At 63.7% G+C, this 21,128-nt stretch overlaps 7 protein-coding genes across 7 annotated transcripts; 4 read left to right on the top strand and 3 right to left on the bottom strand.

Moving 5' to 3' along the window:
• Positions 1-161: 161 nt before the first annotated feature.
• Positions 162-1,006, top strand: Q8F55_005499 (uncharacterized protein; the record flags this gene model as incomplete). The annotated part of the gene is made up of 3 exons (XM_069353988.1): positions 162-390; positions 437-675; positions 731-1,006. The coding sequence occupies 3 exons, from the start codon at positions 162-164 to the stop codon at positions 1,004-1,006; spliced, it is 744 nt and encodes a 247-aa protein (XP_069208630.1).
• A 1,345-nt stretch (positions 1,007-2,351) lies between these two features.
• On the bottom strand, positions 2,352-5,790 carry Q8F55_005500 (uncharacterized protein; the record flags this gene model as incomplete). The annotated part of the gene is made up of 4 exons (XM_069353989.1): positions 2,352-3,059; positions 3,097-4,220; positions 4,255-5,605; positions 5,653-5,790. 4 exons carry the CDS (start codon positions 5,788-5,790, stop codon positions 2,352-2,354), a joined length of 3,321 nt encoding a protein of 1,106 aa, XP_069208631.1.
• Positions 5,791-6,134: 344 nt separating this feature from the next.
• Q8F55_005501 (uncharacterized protein) lies at positions 6,135-7,380 on the bottom strand (the record flags this gene model as incomplete). Its single annotated transcript, XM_069353990.1, has 7 exons — positions 6,135-6,377; positions 6,411-6,911; positions 6,961-6,985; positions 7,071-7,090; positions 7,140-7,179; positions 7,234-7,309; positions 7,350-7,380. 7 exons carry the CDS (start codon positions 7,378-7,380, stop codon positions 6,135-6,137), a joined length of 936 nt encoding a protein of 311 aa, XP_069208632.1.
• A 1,084-nt stretch (positions 7,381-8,464) lies between these two features.
• Positions 8,465-10,083, top strand: Q8F55_005502 (uncharacterized protein; the record flags this gene model as incomplete). Its single annotated transcript, XM_069353991.1, has 3 exons — positions 8,465-9,407; positions 9,452-9,539; positions 9,585-10,083. The coding sequence occupies 3 exons, from the start codon at positions 8,465-8,467 to the stop codon at positions 10,081-10,083; spliced, it is 1,530 nt and encodes a 509-aa protein (XP_069208633.1).
• An 854-nt stretch (positions 10,084-10,937) lies between these two features.
• Q8F55_005503 (uncharacterized protein) lies at positions 10,938-12,421 on the top strand (the record flags this gene model as incomplete). Its single annotated transcript, XM_069353992.1, has 4 exons — positions 10,938-11,066; positions 11,396-11,518; positions 11,976-12,231; positions 12,330-12,421. The coding sequence occupies 4 exons, from the start codon at positions 10,938-10,940 to the stop codon at positions 12,419-12,421; spliced, it is 600 nt and encodes a 199-aa protein (XP_069208634.1).
• Positions 12,422-16,029: 3,608 nt separating this feature from the next.
• On the top strand, positions 16,030-17,613 carry Q8F55_005504 (uncharacterized protein; the record flags this gene model as incomplete). Its single annotated transcript, XM_069353993.1, has 2 exons — positions 16,030-16,519; positions 16,649-17,613. 2 exons carry the CDS (start codon positions 16,030-16,032, stop codon positions 17,611-17,613), a joined length of 1,455 nt encoding a protein of 484 aa, XP_069208635.1.
• Positions 17,614-18,261: 648 nt separating this feature from the next.
• On the bottom strand, positions 18,262-20,892 carry LAP2 (Leucyl aminopeptidase yscIV; the record flags this gene model as incomplete). The annotated part of the gene is made up of 12 exons (XM_069353994.1): positions 18,262-18,312; positions 18,477-18,551; positions 18,715-18,752; positions 18,803-19,136; positions 19,174-19,409; positions 19,451-19,554; positions 19,588-19,709; positions 19,745-20,083; positions 20,125-20,341; positions 20,420-20,487; positions 20,525-20,605; positions 20,644-20,892. The coding sequence occupies 12 exons, from the start codon at positions 20,890-20,892 to the stop codon at positions 18,262-18,264; spliced, it is 1,914 nt and encodes a 637-aa protein (XP_069208636.1).
• Between the last annotated feature and the right edge of the window lie 236 nt (positions 20,893-21,128).

A 21,128-nucleotide genomic window follows, 5' to 3' on the forward strand; every position in this document is an offset into this window, starting at 1 on the left:
ACCCACCCCATGTTGACAAACTCGTGTTATCGCCAGTCGTAGCCGACGAGTACAACTAGCGGCGTCCTCGTTGCCGTTCGCTTTCCCTCAACCCCCACCTCCAACCCCAACTCCTACCCCAACTCCTCCTCCCCCAACCCCCGCCCCCACCCCACCCACCCATGGTCCTCCCAATCCACAACTCGCTCGCCGAGTACGTCGACTTCCACCAGTTCAAAGCCCTCGTCGCCGCGTACAACGACAACGGCGGGCTCGTGCCGCCCGTGTCGCGCTGGGCGGCGTCCGAGGTCGTCGAGCTCGCGCGGCTCATCGGCGCAAGCCACCAGAGCACCAGCGAGCAGCGGTACGAGGTCGAGCTGCTCAAGTTTCGCGTGCTGCAGGCCCAGCCGGGTGAGCGGCTCCAGTCAGTGGCGATGACGTCTGACTGACACACTAGCGCCCGACTCGGCCTTGGTCCCCAGCCCCGCTCCGTCGTCGCCCGACCCCGCGGCGCCCGGGGCAACGCCCGTGCCGGCCCGCAGCGCAGTCCTCACCCCGGCCGACTCGTTCGAGTCGTTCAGCAGCTCGCCGTCGTCCGAGCTCGCGCTCATCACCACCGCGCAGCTCAAGGCGAGCAACGCCGAGCTCGCGAGCGTCAAGTCCGAGATCGAGACGGTGCGCCGCCAGCTGCAGGCCGTGAGCGCGCAGGTGGCCGAGGCGCGCGCGCGACGGCGCGAGGTGGAACCGCGAGCGCAACGCCATGCTCTGGCACACGCCGGGCTACGCCTGGCTCCCTGTCGCGAGCTTGCAGGGCGCTATCCCGTCCAATCTGCCGCCCATCACCTCGCTCGCGGCCTTCAACGCGCTCGACCGCCCCAGCCTCGTCGCGTGGGCAAAGTACTACGCCGGCGCGGCGCACGCGCGCCTCATCGACGCGGCCGCGGCCAGCACCGACCGCGACGGCTTCCTCCGCCGCCTGGTGGGCATGGGCGTGGGCGTGGGCGACCCGGCCGCTGACGCCGCCTGAGCCATGGTCCGCCGTGTCAGTTTGTTCCCCTGTACCAGTAATTGCTCGGCCGCTGTATGCTCGTACAATTGTCCATGCTACCACCCGTCGTACTCGTCGTCGTGCCCGTGCAGCGCCGCTAACGCGGCATACACGCCGTCGAGGGCGTCGAGCGCCGCGACTGTCGCCGCCGTGGCTTCAGTCAGTGGGGTCAGTCGGCCGTCACTCACCCGCCGACGCCCCCGCCCCCGCCCCCGCCGACGCCCGCAGCTCGTGCTCCACGGCCAGCGCGGCGCCCAGCAGGCGCGTGACGGCCGGAACTAGCCCGGCCGGCTCCGACGGCGAGGAGCGTCTCGGGCTATTGTGGGCTGCCTTGTTGTTGCGCGTCGGGTCATTGTTGCTGCCCATCGGGTCGTTGTTGCCCATCGGGCCGTCGTTTACCCACGGCCCGTAGCCCGCGGCCTTGTTGCTGTCGCCCATGTGTCGCGCAAGATGAGTGGTGAGTAAGTGGGAGACAAAGAAGCATCGCAAACAATACCCCTTCCCCCCTCCCCCCAATCCCGCTTTCCCACACGCACGCATGCATCATCAGATCAGGCTAGACGTACCTCGCAGAGCAGAGACAAAGGTCAGAGGTCAGCGTACCACCGCACTACTCACCACGACTACCCCCCCGGGATCGACCTGCGGCGTCAGTCCAAAGGCAGCCAGCCCCAGCGCCAAGGTACCCTTCCCCATGTCCTCGGCGGCGTCGTCATCATCGCCGCACATTGTCGACGCGCCAACCCAATCTGTCCGCCGCCGTGCGGATCTTGGGGCGGCCCGACGCCGACGCCGCCGGCCAGGCCCAGATTCGATCAAGTCAAAAAAGATTGGTGGTATGCTGTCGGCGCGACGGCAAGTCGGCGCTCGGCGCCGCCCTGCCGCCCGCCCGCGGCCACGAGGCATGCTCGCGCTCAGCTCTGCGTCACTCGGCCACACTTTCAGTCCATCCCAGCGGCCACGGCCGCGGCCAGCTCCCGCCACCGCCGCCACCCTTCAGACACAGGTCTCTGCATAGAAAGCCCGTGTGTTGGGAAACAAAACGGGCATGGAATGACGCAGCGCGCCACCGCCGTGGTGTGCGCCACGGCACAGTGTTTGGGGTTTGGGTTTTGGTTAAGGACATGATGGGAACACGACGACACACACACACGCTCGACTCGACTCCACGTTCGCCTCGGCCTCCTCTGCACAGCCAACCTCGATATCGCCACAACCATTCGTCGCACCACTCGCCCAGGAAGCTGGTTGAGTGCCGGGACGACCCAATGTGACGCCGCCTCACTTACTGCTGCGCATGGCAGCCCTGGCGTACGCTCCGGCCTCAGCTTTTGCGTTCAGCCAGCCACTCCTTGTAGAGGCCGTCGAGACTCTTGTGGATCATGTGCGTGGGAAGCGACTTGATGATGTCGGCAATCTTCTCGTTGAGCACCTCGGTCTTGACTCCCGCTTGCTGAGCAAAGTCGGTCGTGAGCTGGTACATGGCGAGAATCGCCAGGCTAACGTGCGTCTGGTGGCTGGCGTATGGCGAGTCGGGACGGATAACTGTCGCCAAGGGCCCGTTTGCCGATGATGGGCCCGTGCCGATGGACGCCGTGGGGTTGCGCTCGCCACGGGTGAGGCGCAGGAGGATCTCGAGGAGATCGTTGGGCGAGGCCAGCAGCGACGTCGTGAAGTCGTTGCGGTCGGCAGTAGTACCGCTGCTCGAGCCGTTCTTCCACTGGTCCAAGATGGTGGACAGAGTTGGCGGCGCGTCGGGGTCCACAATCTCGAGCTTGCTGCGCCAGCCAGCGTCTCCGCCCGTGCGGCGCCCAAACTGTTCGTACAGCCACTCGTCTGCCTGGTTTGTGCGACACCACTTGGGCTCGCTCAGTGGCTTCTTCTTGTTCAAGTAGACTGTGAGGGTGATGGGCTTGGCGCTAGGGAATGCCTTTTGCAGAGGCGGGAGGGTTGCGTCAGAGCCGGTCAGCTCGTCCAGTCTGTCTCCTGACGTGGCGATGAATCGCTGTTCGGCTTGGTCGTAGGTCTCCACCTGTGCTCGTTAGTCGTGCCTGCAGAATGTGACCCACCAGAACACCCTTGGGCAGCTCGGAAACGGGGTTCTCCTCGTCCTCAGCCTTGGGAATGACGGGTGCAGCACCAGGCAAGAGGTCGACCTCGATGCGGCCCTCGCCACGGAAGATGCGAATCTTGTGCACAACTGATGCGTCAAACACGAGACGGCGGGAGCTCTCCTCGTAGATGACAGTCACACGGTTGTGAGATGGCTGGTGGATGTCACCGTGCAGGGCAGCGAGGACGCTCTCTGTTCGGCTATCGGTGGTCGAAGTTGACCAACGCCTGGGTTGCTTCGAGCCGCGGTTGCCATATGCTGACGCCGCGTTCTGCGCCGACTCGGCGAGTGCAGCCTCCATCTCAGCGGCGCTGGCCTCGGCGCCGGTAAGTCCAGCGGGCTTGTCGGCGGCATCGGCGTCGGCCTCCTTGGCCTCGGTTTCTTCGGCGTCTTTGGCCTCGGCTTGGACGTCGGCTGCGTCGGTCACCATCGAGATGTCGCCAACGTCCTCGGAAGCGTCCTCTGGAGCCTCCGGGGCAGGCTCTGCAGACTTGTCTGCTTGAGCCTCAGTCGGCTCAGCAGGTGCATCTGCCTCTGGCTCGGCAGTCTCGGCCTCTGCCTCTGGCGCGGCAGTCTCGGCTTCTGCCTCTGGCTCGGCAGTCTCGCCCTCAGTGGTGGCAGCCGGCTCGGCGGCTTTGGCATCGGCGGTGGGTGCAGGTTCGGTCGACTCGGCAGCCTCTGCTGGCGCCTCTGCGCCATCAACAGGGGTAGCTTCCTCGGGCTTGGTCTCGGCGTCGGCCTCGACCTCGGCCCTAGGAGCGGGCTCGGCATACTCCTCGCCGCCGGCAGCCGCGTCATGGCCCTCCTCTGGTGCCTCTGCTCCCTCGGTGTCCTCGTGACCGTCCTCTGTCTCGCCGATGCGGCTTGGGGCCACACTGCTGGACTCGCGACGCCATCGCTTGTTGGGGTTGCGGCGGGCCGATTTGGGGACGCGGTCAAGCTCGGGCGGAGATTCAAAGTAGATCCTGAAGCGGTTCTGGTTGGACTCTGAAGATGGGGGCTTGATGTCGGACAAGTTTGGCTTTCCGTGTGTCGAGAGGAACGACGAGTTACGCTTCTTGGGAGATTGGTTCTCGGCGTCTGATGTGAGCTGGGGAACTGGCGTTTTACTCACCACCATCGACACTGGACGCCTTGGCCTTGCGCTTCTCACCGCGCTTCTCGTCGGTTGCCTCGGTCGCCTCGGTCTCGGGCTCTGCATCAGGCTCCGCCTTGACGTTCTCGGCTTCCTCTGGCTCAGCCTTGACTTTGGGCTCGGCGGCCTCCTCCTGGACTTGCTCTTCCTTGACCTCGTCCACAACATGCTCGCCGACAAGACCCCAGCTCCAGCCGAGCTCCTTGACTTCAATGCCTACGATCCTAAAGTCGGTCATGGTCGTCCTGGCCTCCTTGTCGGCCTTGTCCTTGCGCTTCTTCTCGCTAGGGCGCTCGCGTGGCAGTGGCTCGACGCCACGGCCCTGTCGTGGGCCAGGGGTCCGGTTGAGATCGTTTCGGCGCAAATGACTAGGACCGCGAGGAGCGCCCATCATGCCACCGCCACGGCCGCTCATCATGGGTCCACCACCGCGGCCCATACCGCCGCGCATGGGGCCGCCGCCGCGAGGGGGAGTGTTGAAGCCGATACGCGGAATGGAAGCGGAGGACATTGGCGATCCGCCTCGTCCGCCGCCGCCGCCGCCACCGCCGCGGCCACCGTCACCACCCATGGGGCGAGCCATGCCCGAGCCGAAACCACCACCTCCCCCGGGCCCGGACGGGTTTCGTCCACCCTGCGAAGGCGGCCTCGGAGGGATGCCTGGTCCGCCTCCTGGTCCGCCTCCTGGTCCGCCTGGTCCGTCGAAACGAGGTCGCTTGGCTGGAGGGAAACCACCTGGTCCACCGCCTTGTCCACCGGGCGCGGGCGGTCTCGGCGGGATCGACGATCGCTGCGGACCCGGCTGAGGCTGGTATGGTCTGTTTGGCTGGTTTTGCGGGCCTGGCGCTGGTCGATATGGCTGGTTAGCCGACGGCGACGCATGGCCGGAGGGCGAAGACTGGGGGTAGTAGGGCTGCTGAGGAGCATTGTAACCTCCGTTGTTGTAGCCCTGCTGGGGCGCCTGAGGGGGCTGCTGCTGGTTCCAGCCACCGTACCCCTGGTTCTGCTGGTTGTTGTACGGAGGACGCGCGTTGTATCCGCCGGGGCTTGCCGCACCGCCGTTGTACCCGCCCTGAGGCTGCTGCTGCTGCTGCATTGGCGACGCGTAGCTCTGCTGCTGCTGCTGCTGCTGCTGCTGGGGCGGAGGGGGGCGGTATCCACTGGGACCAGCATTGTAGCCTCCAGCCGCGGGTGCTGCGTATCCCGCGTTCTGGTTCTGCGCCTGGGCGGCGTGGGGCGCGCCGGCACCATACCCATAGTTGGCGTACGGGTTGGCCGCCGCCGCCGAAGGGTCGGCTTGAGGTGCGGTGTAGGTTGTGGTCACCTGCGCCTCGGACCCGTCAGCGCTGCGCCCGTCGCAAGTGAAACTGTGCATACCTGGTAGTAGGCTGCCCAAGCAGCAGCGTGTGCATTCTGTTGGTCGTGCGTGTAGGCCTGCTGCTGCTGGGTTGGAGGGGGACCAGCGGGGAGAGGCGGGGCGGGGCCAGGGGTGTAGGGTTTTGCGGGTAAGCCCATGCCTGGGTGAGGCCGCTTGTTCATGGCAACGACGTCAAGTCGAGGCAAGTGGGGATGAAGGATGTGGGATGAGTTGTTGGACGAGGATGAGTTGTTGCGCGACGCTAAGAGGCTCGCCGTGTCGTCGACTGATTGGGAGTGGTCGTGGGAGGGAGTGAAATTACGTAAGTAATACTCCGCCCGCATCCAGCCTGATCCAGGCTCCACCTCCTCCTCCTCCCTCATAGCCAGCTCCCTGCCGATGTCTGTCTCCAAAAATACACGACAGATTCATCTAGAATGTATCGCCCCTCTACGGAAGTGTATCAATCTAAATGTAATTGTTCTAACAACTATAGTAGGGATTACAGCTTGGCCTTGGCGACCACGGGGGGGTGGTTGGCGGGGCGGGCGGCGCCGGCGCCAGCCGCAGCGGCGAAGGGGCATCCGCCACCCTTGACGAGGTGGGCGACACCAGTGCCGTCACGGTCGACGCCGAGCTCGAGGAGCTTGCCAAAGGCAGCGGCAAAGTCCTTGAACAGGAGCTGCTGGTCGGCAGCGTACTTCTCGACCCAGGGGCGGAACTCGGGGTCCTCGATGAGGGCGATCTGAGGTCAGCGCGGTCGTTGGGCATGACTTACGTCGGTGGGCAGCATCATCAGGCGGGTGCCAGCAACAATGGCCTCGTACTGGAAGGGGCCGTCCCACTGGCGGGGAACCCACTTGCGGGTAAGCAGAAGCTTGAAGTACTGGTTGGAGAAGCGGATGGGGTTGACGACCCAAGGGCCGTCAAAGCCAGAGCGGTCCGAGTGGCAGCGGCCGAGGTTGTGGGCACCCGAGAGGGCGACAATCTCCTGGTCGTTGAAGCCCATGCGGTAGAAGATGTCGCGGATGTGCTGGGCACCGAGGGCGGCGTCGGGGAGACGGTTGTCAATGTTGCCGCGGTACTCTGTGGCAGCGACCTCGGACTGGAAGTCGGTACGTCCGGGCTTCCAGGGGATCTTGGGGCCGCCCATGGCCTCGACGGCGGTAGCGCCAGCCAGAGTCCACAGGTCGGCGTACGAGATCCAGGGGTTGGCCTTGTGGATGGGGTCGATGAACTCGCGGGCGTGCTCGAGGCCGGCGTTGGCGCCGTCCGACGCCTGTTGCATTGTTAGTGGCGCTCGTGACCGTTGTCGCGTGCACACTCACCTCTGGTGCGAAACGCATACCGGCGCTGAAAGATGGTTAGCAGGCTTATCTCGATCGCTTGCGGATTTGCCACCGAGCCCGCGGGCGCCGATGACGCTGCGAGTGCTCACCCGTTAGATCCGCCGTTTTTCTGTTTTCATCAGCTCGGCGTCGGCGCGTCGGCGTGAGCAACAACTCACCTCCTTGGCCGAGTAGGTGCCGCTCGCGTGCCAGGCAAGACTGGGGAGGTGTGAGCATGGCGGCCTGTGCAGGGGGTGTCGCGTTCGCGCTCACCGAACGAGGACGGGGCCGATCGAGCCGTCGTCGTAGCCTGGGCGCTTGAGGATCTTCTTGACCTCGGCGCGGATGCCTGGGCTGTCAGCGGGGTGCTTTACGCGGCTGAGACTCACCGTCGTAGTCTCCCTTGGGAACGGTGCTCATTTTGGATTGCTAGATGGGATGGAGTGCGATGGCAAAAGTTGATGCACGCGTCGTAGTATAGTTGATTGTTGACCCCCCCGTGGCCCGCGTTCTCCCCGCTAAACACTTCAGGTTAACCGGCGCCCATTGACCCTCTTCATGGCCGATTTTCGCGGCTTTCCACTGGTCGATGCAGCAAAACAGGCTCGTCGTCCAATCTTTGCTGTTGCATTGCAGCGGCGCGGGCTACGGCCACCGGCAAAGTCGACAGCGAGACCGCCGGCGACTACAGCCAGCGTTAGCGGCCCTTGGTCATGGCCGCCGCCAGTGGCCAGTGGCCCATGACGTGACCCAAGCATCATGGAGCATGCACGGGCAGCTTCGGGGGGTGTAGTGTAGCCTTGGCAGCGGTGGGTGGCGCGGCCACTGCCCGCGGGCGGGGTGACCCGCAGAACGCCAGCGAGATCGCCGGAATGCGCGAGCATGCGCAAAGTGGCCGCACACTGTCGCATGCACCATCCCATGCGCAGGCGACGACATTGGGCGTCGTTGATCGACAACGACGCACTCATCGTCATCCACAAGCCGTTTGATTTTTTTTTTCTCAACGCATCCCGTTGCGACTGATTAAGAGCCCACCCACTGCCGCAACATGTGCCTCTGCTGTTGCCGCGCACATTCCAAAGATAAGAGCGGCATGGGCAGGGTGCTGCATTCAAAGAATCGGTCAGCTGACACCAGGTCACACCCGCCGACACTATGTAACACGACCAGAGTGGATGGCCAGAAGCGTTACGTAATGATGTCTCGTCATGCATCCTTAAATGAGGTGCTCGATTACAGTTGCCACGTGTTGTCTAGTCGATCCGGTCACCCCGCCTCGGCCATTTCCGATGAAACCTGGTTGTTGCGAATGTGCCGTCGCTCGCTTGCGATGCACCCACGACGACGACTCCACTTTGCCTGCTGCGACTCACTCATCATCACATTTGCATTGACGACTCGTACACTACTACTCGTACGCACGACAGAACACGCGCATTCTCCTGCATCTCATCTCTCACTCCCGGCACCACCAACACCCAGAAACCTCAACCACCACTCGATGGCGTCGCCCCGCAATGGCGACGACTCCCGCAGCGCCTCCCCAGTCGCCACGCCTCTGATCTCAAGACGGAGATCATCAGCAGCAAGGCGCCCCCGCTCCGACAGCACCCTCTCGCGCGCGTTTGACGGCTCGGACCTCAGCCCAACCGGCACCTTTGCCGTCAAGCCTCTCGTTGAGAATCGCGACACGTTCGCCGAGGATGAGGAAGACGATGACGACGACGGCGACGACGACGACGATGCCGACGAGGTGCTCCCGCTCCACTCGAACGGATTTGTCGACCTGCATCTCGTCGGAGGCAGCAAGGAGAGAGGTATCCGCGCGTACCTCCACCCCACGATCCTGCAGCTCTACGACCACAACTATGGCCTGTTCCTCATTGCCATGGCGCAGTTCTTCTTCGCGTCCATGTCGACGTCGGTCAAGTTCCTGATGGAAACCACGGCCATGTCGACTCTTGCGCTCATTTTTGTGCGCATGGGCATCACGCTCATCTTCTGCTGGATCGTGCTCTTCGCTCGCGGCGACCCGCACCCCATCCTCGGCCCGCCTGCTGTGCGCAAGGTTCTCGTGCTGCGCGGAATGGCAGGCTTTGGCGGCCTCGTCTGCGCGTACCAGGCGCTCCGGGCGCTCAGTGTGTCGGACGCCGTGACGATTGGTTTCCTCACACCGAGCTTTACCGCCCTGTTTGGATTCCTCCTCCTCGGCGAGAGCTTTGGGCTAAAGGAGGCCATCTCCGGCTTCGCCTCCCTCCTCGGCGTGATTCTCATCTCGCGCCCGCCGTTCATCTTTGGCCATGGGTGGGGATCCCAGCCGGTCGATGATACGACTCGCAAGGGAAGGCTGAACATTGACCTGCCAAATGGCGAGGCCGACGACTCGTCTCGTCTTGTCGCGGTGACTTGGGCGCTTGGAGGCGTGCTGTTCTCGGCTACAGCTTGTAAGTCGACCGTCGACCGCTTCGAAGCAGAAATTAACCTGCAGACCTCACGATTCGCTACATCGGCAAGCGTGCCAACGCCCTCCACTCGATCGGCTACTTCTCCATGGCGTGTACCTTTACCTGTGGCATGTGGGTCTGAAACTGGTGCCATGGTGCCCCCTGCTGACCGTTCAGTGCCATGCTACTCTTCCCCAGCAACCAACAGTGGCCCAGTGACACATATGGCTTCGCCCTTATCCTGCTCATCGGCGTCTTTGGGTTCTGTGCCCAGTGCCTCCTGACCTTTGGCCTGCAGCACGAAAAGGCTGGCCGCGCCGGTCTCGCAATGTACTTGCAAATCTTCTTCGCCGTAATCCTCGACCTTGTCGTCTTCGGCACCATCCCCTCTTTCCTCAGTTTCGTCGGTACCATCATCATCCTCTCGTCGGCGGTGTGGGTCGCCATGTCGAGCCTCAAGACGGCGCCGCCGGCGCTCGACGTCGACGAGGAGACGCCCCTGTCGCGCAGCCCGTCCCCGCAGCCCGTTGGGTCGAAGACTGTCCGGGGCCAACTGTACTCGTACACCTCTGTGCCGACGAGCGACACGCCGTCGTCCTCGGCCACCCTGCATGTGCCGTCGCCGCAGCCTCGCCCGCCTCGCAAGGACGAGATTGGCAATAGCTGTGGCCTGTAGCTGTTTCGTCTGTAGTTTTACTGCATGTTGTTTCGAGTTCCGTGTGCGCGCTACGGCAGCTGTGGTGCGTGCTACGGCAGTTGTGAGATGTGCGTGAGCTTATTCTGAGGCCGCTGTGCGCGTTGCGCTACAGACTCCTCTCCACGCAGAGAGCGCTGCATGCATCGGAATGTCGCCTCGCTGGCGGCACCACCACAGTGCCTCGTGTCGGCAGGCACACTCGCACGCTCATTTTCACCTCCAACTGTGCGAAGATGACGAGGAGGTGGGACGGAAGCCCCGGCGATCCTGACGAGATAAGTGAAGCGAGCCGAGCCTCGTCCCACATGTCAGGCCCCGATGACGGCAGGAGCAATTGAGCAGGCTCCCGCACCCCCGGCGCCTTCACTACCAGACCAGATCGGCGGGAGCTGGCCGGCCGGCGCTGCAGATCTGCGATACATGCATCTCGGCTGGTCATGAGCGTTTCAGGACGCGCCGATGCATGGTCCTGGCCCGGGTACGGCAGCGAGGCACTGGGGTGCGCGGTGACGCCCATCTCGGCCAGCGAGCCGTGGTGGACGTGTCCCACGCCCGGGGGTCGCGAGGGACGGGGCGTGCGACCACGACGACGGGGGGTGCTCGGGCGTGCGCGGGTCGTCATACCACGATGCGATGCAGCGAGCGAGCGAGTGGGCGAGGTGGTGGCCGTCGTGGGTGCTATAAGTCGCTGCTCGAGCACGGCCGCGTCTCGCTCCGTCACACTGCATCTGCCACGAACGATAGCCACGAGCGCGACGAACGCACGCACGCACCACCCATACGCACGACTCCGAGACACGCGCCTTCCTACCCCACCGCCCCACGCCTCCACAATGCTCACACTCACGCTCCGATCATTCCTCGCTGGCCTGCTGCTCCTGGCGGCTCTGGCCGCCGCAAAGCCCGTCGCCCTCCAACGGCACTTTACGCTAGCCAATCTGCATACCAACCTCAACTGTCCGGTGAGTCGAGTCGGGCGTCGCGGGCATTCGCCCATTCGCCGGAAGTGCAGTGCAGCAAGGTTGGAGCCAGGCTACTACTAGCGGGCTACCGCGGCTGCTGGCTCTGCTCCAAGCCTGGCCTGGTCTGGTCCGGTCCGCCTCGGCTCGGCTTGTCCGTCCGTTAGTCTTAGTGCCCGACATCGCTGCGAGCGAGCAATAAAGTGCCGTGGCTGAGTGATCAGCGCCACGCACAGTCGGAGGGGAGGGTCACCACCGAGGCACCTTTTGGGCCCGCCCGTCGCCGCAGCACCCACTACGATCGCAGGCTGACGGAATGCGTTCGCATGCAGAAGGGCAACAGCCTCTTCGCGGCCCGAAGCGAGGGCCTCGTGCGCGGCCGCTCAGCGCACGAGGTCTGGCAGCGCGCAGGCGACTGGTGCCGCCCAAAATGGCGCGACGACATCGAGCTGAGCGTGAGTAGCGACGTCGGCGGCGCCTGTAGTCCCTTGCCCCCCCCTCCCCCCAGCACCCGCAGGACTTGCGCCACCGCCACTGCTCGCCACCCGGGACCAGACGGGGAACCGAGATAGCGCGCGCGCGCGTGGCGTGGCGCCGATCCCGGCCGACCCACCATGCCATCCCCATGCGCCATGACGTCCGCGACCGCGCACTTGCCGACCCCGCCGGAGCTTTGCTTGGGGCGAGCGGCGAGTGCGCCGCGCCGGCGACCAACGACGGGGTCTAATCCCGTCTCGGTCGGTGGCAAGAGGTGGCACATGCCGCCGCCAGCCCAGCCGCGGACTGGCGCCGAGCGTGCGTGCGCTGTTGCGTGCGTGCTCGGCTCTGCGTGTTCGGCTCTGCCGCGGTGCGGGGGATAAGCGAGGGTGGAGACGAGGCGAGACGACGGCAATGAGCGCGGCTGACGAGCAGGGACGGCACGAGTGCACCAACGCGCCCGCCTCGGTCCGCGCCTACACGCTGCACGGGACCGAGGTCGTCGAGCGGCTCAACAAGGTGGTCGGGTCGAGCACGCCCAAGCGCTGGGAGACGTGGTTTGCGCACAGCTCGTCGTGGGTGCCCCAGCGCGGCGGGACGACGCTGCACGGCGCCCAGCTGAGCAACGTGCACGTCCTGTTCAAGGTCGAGCAGAAGAAGGCCGGCGCGCGTGTCAGGTGGACTGCGGTTGGTGAGTACGTCGGGATGTCCGCGCTGTGGGCCCGCCCGCAGGCATACCGCGATCACCGCCTACGCGCCTACGCATGTCGCAAGCTTACCTCTTCCCAGGCTGCTCGACCAACACGGCCAAGTCCAGGGCCATGTTTGAGGACCTGCACGCCGGAGCCATTGCCCGGCTCGAGTCGCACTTTGCGTCGTAGCAGCAGGCCACGAAGCGAAACACACCCTGCTGGCGCTGTTTTACTCGTCGCTAGCTAGCACCAAGCAATCGGGAGGAAAACACTATTCCTCATTACCACTTAGCATCCATAGCATATACCACCATCGGTCATCGGGCCTATACAGTTGCATTTGCAGAGTAGAGTTTCGCTGCAGTCGCCGCTGGCTGGAGCCCGCTAGCACCGTTCCTCGCAATTGCATGGTAGTGGAAACGGCGACCGGCTTGGCGGTAGAGTTTCAAGCTTACCGCATGTGTGGGTGGGTGGACAAGCGGCGAACGGCAATGGGCTGGCAGACAGACAGGCAGCTGCGAGCGAGCGAGCGAGGGACAAGCCGAGTGCCTGCCTCGTAGACGGACCGAGTGACACACCGTCGGCCCGTGGCTGGCCACCAAGGTTCAATCTCTCGGCGCCATGGATGCCGGCCGGCGTTGGGCGCGTCGGGCGCGTAGATGGTGGGTGACTGCCGGCGCTGGCTCGCGCACGCTCACGCTTCAGGAAGGTGCGTTTGTTGGCGTTGCAGTCAAACTCTAGCGAGATCGGGGCATTCAAGCCACTGCCCAGCCAGTCACCCCAGGGACCGGCCGACGGGCCACGCTCCGCCACGGTCACCACGATCCCACGACACCGGCCAACCCCTCACGTCTCGATCCGATCTCGTGGGTGGCTCGCGCCGGCTCGCTCCAGCAAACCACGTCGAGGCTATCAGTTGGGTAACTGGGAAATACCAGGAATGATCACACGGTCGGCGGCAGGTGATCGAAAAAAGGGATCTGGCACAAGATCTGTGACGTCGAGCCCACCCAGCCAACCCAGGGGCCCCTATCACTACTGATGCATGCACGCCGCCGCTTGCACGCCGCGTGCCCCGCCCCCCCTCTCACATGACTATGCACCGTGTTTTACTGCGGCCAACTTAGACGAGCACGCAGGTACAGCTTGGTCGGCCGGTGTCAGACCCGGCGACGTCGCCATACGGCTGCTGATCACGCCTTTGTCTCGCGTACTCGCTCAACACGCGCCCGTCGACGCCGAGTGCCTCGCTTCCATCTGCGTCCGTCTCCGGCGCGCCAAAGGCTTGGCTTGCGCCGGCTTGCCAGCCTTCTCCGCTCGGCTTCCACACCCCTCAACACCTCGGACCGACGGCACGGAAGTATACACACGAAGACCAGCTCTCTGGCGCTCGGCTGCTGGCTGCTGGCGCCGCTGGTGGTGGTGGTGGTGGTGGTGGTGGTGGTGGTGGTGGTGGTGGCGGCGCGTCCCGCCATTCGTACGCAGGGGTAGGCTGGACGTGCACTCTTGCCTAGTGGCGTTTCAGCGCGAGCCAGCGGCGAGCCAGTGTCCGGCCCATCTCGGAGCAATCACTCGACGCACGCCCCAGATTCATTCAGATTCATGGCCACCGGCGTCGCGTCGGCGCTCTGCGATGGTGCTGCGCCGCGACCGAGCGAGCGATAAACAAGGGGGGCGTGGAGGCGCGGCGGGGTAGCGCCGCTAGACTGCCGGCTGCCGTCTCGAGCCGTATGGCGCCGACGCGACACCGCCACCTTGCGGCCAAGGCCAAGAGCGGGAAAAGGCCCAATAGCCATTCATGTCTCGGTGCCACTGGAGGCGTCTAGGGCGACAGGTCCGATATGTGCGCGGGAGTAAAACGCGATCATGTTGAGACCCAGGGTAGCCGCGTTGGTGGGGCTGGGCTGCGTGCATGCACGAGCAGAGAGCAGAGCGCGGCACGCACGAGAGAGCAGAGCGGCTGTGCGTGCTCGACCGGCGGCGGTAACAGCCGCTCCGTCTCGACGCTAGGTTCGAGGGGGCCGACGTCGCTGCCAACCAGATCCCTCCACCCCCGGGCGGTTACTCGCATCGCTGCGCTGCGTTGGGAATCACATGGGTCCAAGATTAGAAGGCCTGGAGTCGTCGACGTTCGTTCCGTCGGACGGCCAGCCAAGTCGGGGTTCGGTAGCCGAGATCCCCGCAGACGCGTCGGTCGGGGCGGGCAGTTGTGCACGCGGTGGTGGCTCCCCAACGCCAGCGGCGTCGTCTCCACTTGGTCGAGAAGGATCAGATTCGCGCACGAGGCAGGTGGGGGGGGGGGCGACGTACAGCCAATCGCCTCTGAGAGCAGAGGGACGGCGGGCCCGTCGCGCTCAGTGGCGCAGCGAAGCCCGCCCGCCCGCCGTCCGCCCCCCGCCCGCCCCAATGCGAGCGCTGCGCCTCGCCTCTCGCCTCCCCCGCCAGCCAGCCGGCGCTTCTGCTACCGCCCGCCCCGACGCGTGGCGCGCTCCACGGCAGGGGCTTATACCCCCGTGTACATACGTCGGCGGCTGTGGCGGCCAGCAGAAGGATCTGACGGGCCCACAGCTGGCTCCAAGCGCCCAGGCAGCGCCCATAGGCAGCGCCCAGAGGCACGGCCATTTTGATATTTTTTTTTTCTGCCATGTGCCTTGCCTCGATGCCCCCTATTCATCTGTCTCGCTCGGCCGTCTCGGACCCCAGGGTTCGGATGGTGACGTGAGCACCGCGACTGTATCTCTCGCGCTCTTGCGCGCGCCCACACCACGCGGCAGTGGGTCGTGGCGTTCCAAGGATTCCACCGATTCCACCCCTGAACCAGCAAGCTACCACCGACTAAACCTGCCTGCCCACTTTTCTTGGGGGCGGTGGCCAGGGAATGGACGAGTGGAGCTGACGACGCTGCAGAGCCGACCCAGTGTTGTGGTGGGTGTCTCCCGTCGCCCCCCACTCTTGCACTCTTGCACCCCGTGCCCTCCATGTCCTCCTGACCCTCCTGACCCCCCACCTAACGCCCTGGCCGCAAGCGCCAACTTTGCTTCATACTCATGAGGCTTACTTTTAATCCCTTGCCCTCGCTAGACCCTGGCACAGCCAGTGACGCTAGTCTCATGCAAGATTCACTCGACGGACGGACGGCAAAGCCGACCGACTGCACCAGGCCCGCAAGAGATCTGGCCGTAGTAGTAGTTGGCAAGTCCTCTGCCCCCGTCCTCTGCCCTCTGGCCGCCCCTTACCTCTCTCTCTACCCCCCTTCCCCCCCGACCCACCCGACCTCCCCCCCGACCCCCACCCCCCCTTCAACGCCGCGGCGCCACCTCCAGTCTCAGACAACATGGCCCATGTCGTAAGCTGCTGCTCACGGAATGCAAACCGAAATGGCCTCCTGCTTGCGTGTCATTGCTGCCCGTAAGCCCCTTCAGGGGCGTGGGATGAACGATGGCCTGGTGACACACTGTGGCACAGTCGGCTGCGATCGATGCGCGCGGCCAGTCTAGTCCTCTGCTCTTCTCCAACACTTGTCGTCGGTACCTCGACTCGCACGTCGCACGCGCCGAGCCCAGCCCAGATACCTCGTCAGCCGGCTCGGTCCTCTTTAAGATCTATCACAACAGCCGACTACCCCACCTCGCCCATCTCTCCCCCCTCCTCGCCTTGCCTCTTGCAATTGATACACGATACCATAGCCGTGTTCCACAACTGCCCCTTCCTCTCCCTTGACCACACCACCTTCCTTGATCTCTTAACACAACACCTCGTCGACCGCGGTCCTTGTAATATCTTGTTGCTTCCACATCATGGCAAAGCCTGCCCCCATCACCATCCCCCCTACAAACTTTAGCCAGTCGTACCACCACCGCGGCTCGGATAGAATGTTCGCAAACTACTCAATGTCCACCCCGGCATCGGCAACCCTTGCAGTCCACCCCATCCCCAACACGCCCCTGTCACCTCTGACGGGCGACGCGCCACTGCCCCCAGCAACAGGCGACTACTTTGCATCGCGCCGCTCCATCTCGGACGCATCAACATCATACGCGTCGCCGCCCAGCTATGACAAGATGAGCTCTCCCGATAACCGCTCCTCGCCCGTCACGCCCGTGTCCCCCGACTATGACCTCTACTCGCCATTACACTCGACCACGGAAACGGACAACATTGTCATTCCCCAGCTCGTCCCCCCGAGCGTGCAGTGGCCCAACAACTCGTTTGACGACTGGGACTCGCTCCCAGAGCTCCTTCGCCAGGACCGCAAGGCAGACTACACGCCCCGCCGCCCCATGAACAGTGAGTGGAGTGTGGGGCACGTCCGGGCACGTCGCGAGTGGAGCATAGTGTCTCGCGTCGAAAGCCTCGGCTGTCGTGTTGATCCAGGATCGTCTCGGCGCCGCGCCACATGTGGCTGACACAGAACAGTCTACTTCATCTACATGCGTGTTCGCAGGCCCGAACTTGCACTCCACAACCCCAACCTCTCCACCGGCGACCTCTCAAAGCTCCTCGGCAAGGAATGGAACTCGATGACCCCAGACCAGAAGGCTCCTTGGAACGAGCTCGCAGAGCGCCTCATGCGCGCCTTCAAGAAAAAGTTCCCAGACTACCAGTACGAGCGCGGCGGCACGAAAAAGCTCCTCAAGAAGCAGCGCGCGCGTTCTGCTCCCAACGCGCTCGCGCTCATCACATCGCCCCGCTCCATGGCGGAGACGGCATACCGTGTCCACGGAATGCACCCTTACCACCACGCCCGCGTCGGTTACCAGCTCCAGCAGCCCCTCTCCCCCCACGACGCCTACTACCAGCAGCAGCACTGGGAGGCGCAGCAGCAGCAGCAGCACTCGTATGGCGCGTCGTACAACCCTAGGGGCGGCCTCGTCTCGCCCACCGCTTTCCCAGTCTACGGCGTCTCGCCCCTCCAGCAGCACCAGCCGCTCCAGCAGCAGCAGCTCGCACCGCCCGCAACAACTCCCCCGCCCTCGTATGCCTCGGCGCCCCGACTCCAGCAGCAACAGCAGCACTATCACTTGGCATCAGACCCTTCTCCTGCCGCCGGCGCCTCGGCCGGCGCCCCGGCGCCACCAGCCACCTCGACGGGAGCATACAGCGACCCGGCGACCATGGCGGCGGCCGCCAGCGCCGGGCTGACGCCGCTGCGTAGTAGTGCCGATCAGCCTGGTAACCCGCACGCCTCGTACTTCCCCGCACAGTACGCCGTGGCGGCGCCGCAGGCGCCAGACTCCGCAGCCGCTCCCCAGGGGTCATACGCCGTGCCCCAAGCCACTTACGCGCACTACATGCCCCCGCTCTACGCCGCCGCCGCACCGCCCACCGCCCCACCCGTCGTCCCGGCGCCCTCGCCGTGGGAGGAGTACATTGTCCAATAGCCGGCACACGGCGACGAGGCTCTTCGAGGCGTCGACCGTGTCGCACAAACAGACGCCCTCCGCCATACGCCTTACGCCTCTGGACCGCCTCGCGAGTGAAACCGCGCCCAACGGACTTTTCTTTTCTTTTCTTCTCCCGCTCCGCTCCGTCCTCTCCGTGTACAGTTTCCCTCCCTCGTGTACGACTACTGCTCCAACGCATCTGTACCATACGCCAATCACCTCCAAGCGCGATTCCCCAGCCTCGCGCGACCCCACCATGTCGTGCGAGCTATTGTAGATCACCCTTGCGGCTCTGCCTGTGCTCCCTAGTTATGCCTACATGCCACGACCTTTTGCGCCCTTTGCTTTGCACACGCGCGCGCCACATTGTACACGCGACGTAGGCACCACCTCATATTTACAGTTTAGTAAACACAAGCCTCTGCAAACCCAGAGTCTTTCACCGCCCCCGCCACCAAACTTGGCAGGGAGTCGTGCTCTCGCCAGGCGTTATCAACTGGAACGCAGGCCAGGAACATGCGCCCTGGAATGATACCCACCAAGGATTGGGATTCCTCGGTTGGGAGATTCCTAGGGCAGCGGCGTTTCCCAATTGCTCAAACCTTGTTACTGTTGTGGCACTCCGACTGCATTTACGACAACCGACTAGAGCTCAAGGCCTAGGTCCTTAGCGATCATCTTACGCGCAATAGGGTGCTGTTTAGACGCGGAGGAATGGATGTCAGCGACGTGTTGCCCACAAAACCTAGTGTTCCACCAGTTGCGAGCCTCGCGCCCACCAAAGCTTGAATGGACGCGTAGCTCCCAACTTTCGTGCGGACGCGCTTTGGCCGATGCCGTTCGGCATTCGCTTAACTCACGTAGAAGTCCGCATGCTCCGTAAACGTCTTACGGGCGAGCTCCGGCGCTTGATCGTTCAACAGACGGAAGATTGGCTGGATTTTGGGTTTAGCGACACGCGTTTTCCTTGCTCGGGACGCGAAAACGGAGATTGGCGACGTGGATAGCCATGCCCACAACCACAGAGTTTGGGGGACGTCATGCCCACCCAGATGCCCACCGAAGGGTTCGAAGGCACCTTCTACATCGAACACTTACTCGGCAGAACTTCATGCGTCCCTTGGTCACTACCCAGCCTGACGTCCTCGTCAGCACCAAACCCAACTTTGGGGGCAATGTGACTCACCGGCAGCGCTCTCGGCATACTCCGGCCCACTCTTTAGGGCGATCTTGTAGAATCGAAGCTTGATTTCTGCGTTGTCTTGGTTGTTCAAGGTGTACGCATGGTCCAGTGCCTTGGCGGCCGCCGGCGTGAACGATTCCGCGGCCTCGCCGAGCTTGTCAAGGAAGACAGTCTTCTGAGTGGAAGAAAAGTCGGCAACGTCCGCGGCCGTGAACTGAGAAAAGTCGCCCCCTTTGAGCGCCTTCTCCCACCGGTCGGCCAGCTCATTGCACGGCTTGGCGAGCGACTGGTCGTAAAGGACATCGACGCAGAGGTCGAGGCCATCACCATGAAGCCACTTGCACATCAGCACACCTTTCGCCACATAAACCCACCTCGTCAAAGTCAACTTGGCCGAGCTTGCGGAGGTACTGCTCGCCGGCCGGCTGGCGGCCGAAGAAGTCAAACAGATGGTCGCGCCACTGGCCAGTGGTGATCGAAGTGTTAGTGAATGTCTTGACATAGTCCTTCATGTAGGGGAGGAAGTGGTCGAGGCCGCCGACGGTACGCTCGAGGTACAGAAGGAAGTTGGAGCCCTTCTCGTAGGGGACCTGGCTAAACGCATCGTCGGCTACGTCGGTCAGCTCGGCTGTCCGCCGTCAACCGACTCACGGTCCTCGTGCTTGCGGAGGTCAGGAAGGAGACGCTGGAAGCGCGGCTCATCCTTGTAGCCCTTGAGCGACTCCTTGAGGCCGACGCGGCCGATGATGAAGGAGCTAAGTAAGCACCCGGTGTGCATCATCACTCACAGCTGACGAGACTCCTCGCCCTGGAGCTTGCCAATGATGAGACGCTCGAGGTAGGTGGTCCAGCCTTCATTAAGCCAAAAGTGGCCCCACGAAGCGCAGCCGATGGAGTTGCCGAACCAGGACTGGGGTCAGTTCTAAAGCGCCTTGCACAACTCACGTGGCTGATCTCGTGGGCGATAACATCGACGAGCGAGCGGTCGCCGGCGATAAGTGTCGGAGTGGCAAACGTCAAGCAGCAGTTCTCCATGCCGCCGTAGGGGAACGAATCGGGGAGAATGAGGAAGTCGTAAACGCCAAAGCGGTACGCTGAGGTGAGGTCCTCGGCTGTAGCGACCTGCTTGGCAGTGTCCTCCTCAAACTCCCAGTATGCAGCCTTCATGGTCTGGGGCTCGGTCCAGACACCAGTACGCCAGTTGCGGCCCTTGACATCCTCAAACGCCTTGTAGATAACCTCACCCGATGCGATGGCAATGAGGTACGAGGGGATGGCAACGGGCTAAGCGAATTAGCTGGCAGTATAGGGCCAGAGTAACGCACCTGGTCGTAGACATACTCGACCTTCTTGCCAAGCTCGAGAGGTGCCTCGGGAGGGGGCGACTGGCGCAGACCCGACATGAGCACGGGGAGAGTAGAGGTCACGCGCGACGAGTAGGTGGCCTTGATGGCGGGCGTGTCCTGGCAGGGAATCATCGAACGGCCGTGGATCGCCTGGCTCTGCGAGTAGAGGTAGGGGTACTTGCCACTCTTGGTTTGGCTGCGGGTGTGAGTCCAAAGCAAGGTGCAATCGTCCGTGCGCAGTCCACATGGAGCAACCCACGCTTCTCGCACTTACACCGGGTTGAGCCATCCCACAGCCGTGCACTGCGGGGTAGTGGAGTAGAGGACCGTGATGTCGACAGTCTGTGGTGAGCTATGTGGAAGGTAACATCGAGCTCACCTCGCCCTTGGTCAGAGCCTTGGGGAGCTTGATGTGGAGTGCCTGGCCCATGACCTCGATGGGGTCGTCAAGGCTCCATTCCTGTGGACAGTTAGGTCGACTCGTCGCACCCGACTCACCGCCTTCTTCCCCGCAATCTCGACGGCCTTGATGTCGAGGAAGCTCGTGTCGAGGATGACCTCGTCGAGCTTGTCCTTTGTAGCCTCAAGGGTAACGACGGCCTTGCCGCCAAACACCTTGCGGTCCCAGTCAATCTCCCACTCGAGGTCGGTGTGGGTGGTGCGAACGTCCTGGTAGTTTGAGAGGGTCGACAGGTCGGTGTCCTGCGGGGCGGGGACCTTTTGGGGGTAGAGCTCTGAGAATGACATTCTGGGCAGGGTGTGGAGGAGAGGACGCTGCGGTGAGGAGTGGAAGCGTCGGTGTGATGGAGCTGTGATACGAGGTTGTTGCAGCTGTACAAGTGGTCGCGATGAGGGTCGCTGTTGAAGTCCTTGTCGTGTGGCTGCTATTCTCGCCGCTTCCCTCCACTTTGGACGCATGGTGACGTCGAGAGAGCGACAGACTGTGCGGAAGCAAAGTCAGCAGTGATCAAGTGACCAGGCCA

The sequence above is a fragment of the Vanrija albida genome, assembly GCF_041260175.1.
Source record: "Vanrija albida strain AlHP1 chromosome Unknown contig_4, whole genome shotgun sequence".
NCBI lineage: Eukaryota > Fungi > Basidiomycota > Tremellomycetes > Trichosporonales > Trichosporonaceae > Vanrija > Vanrija albida.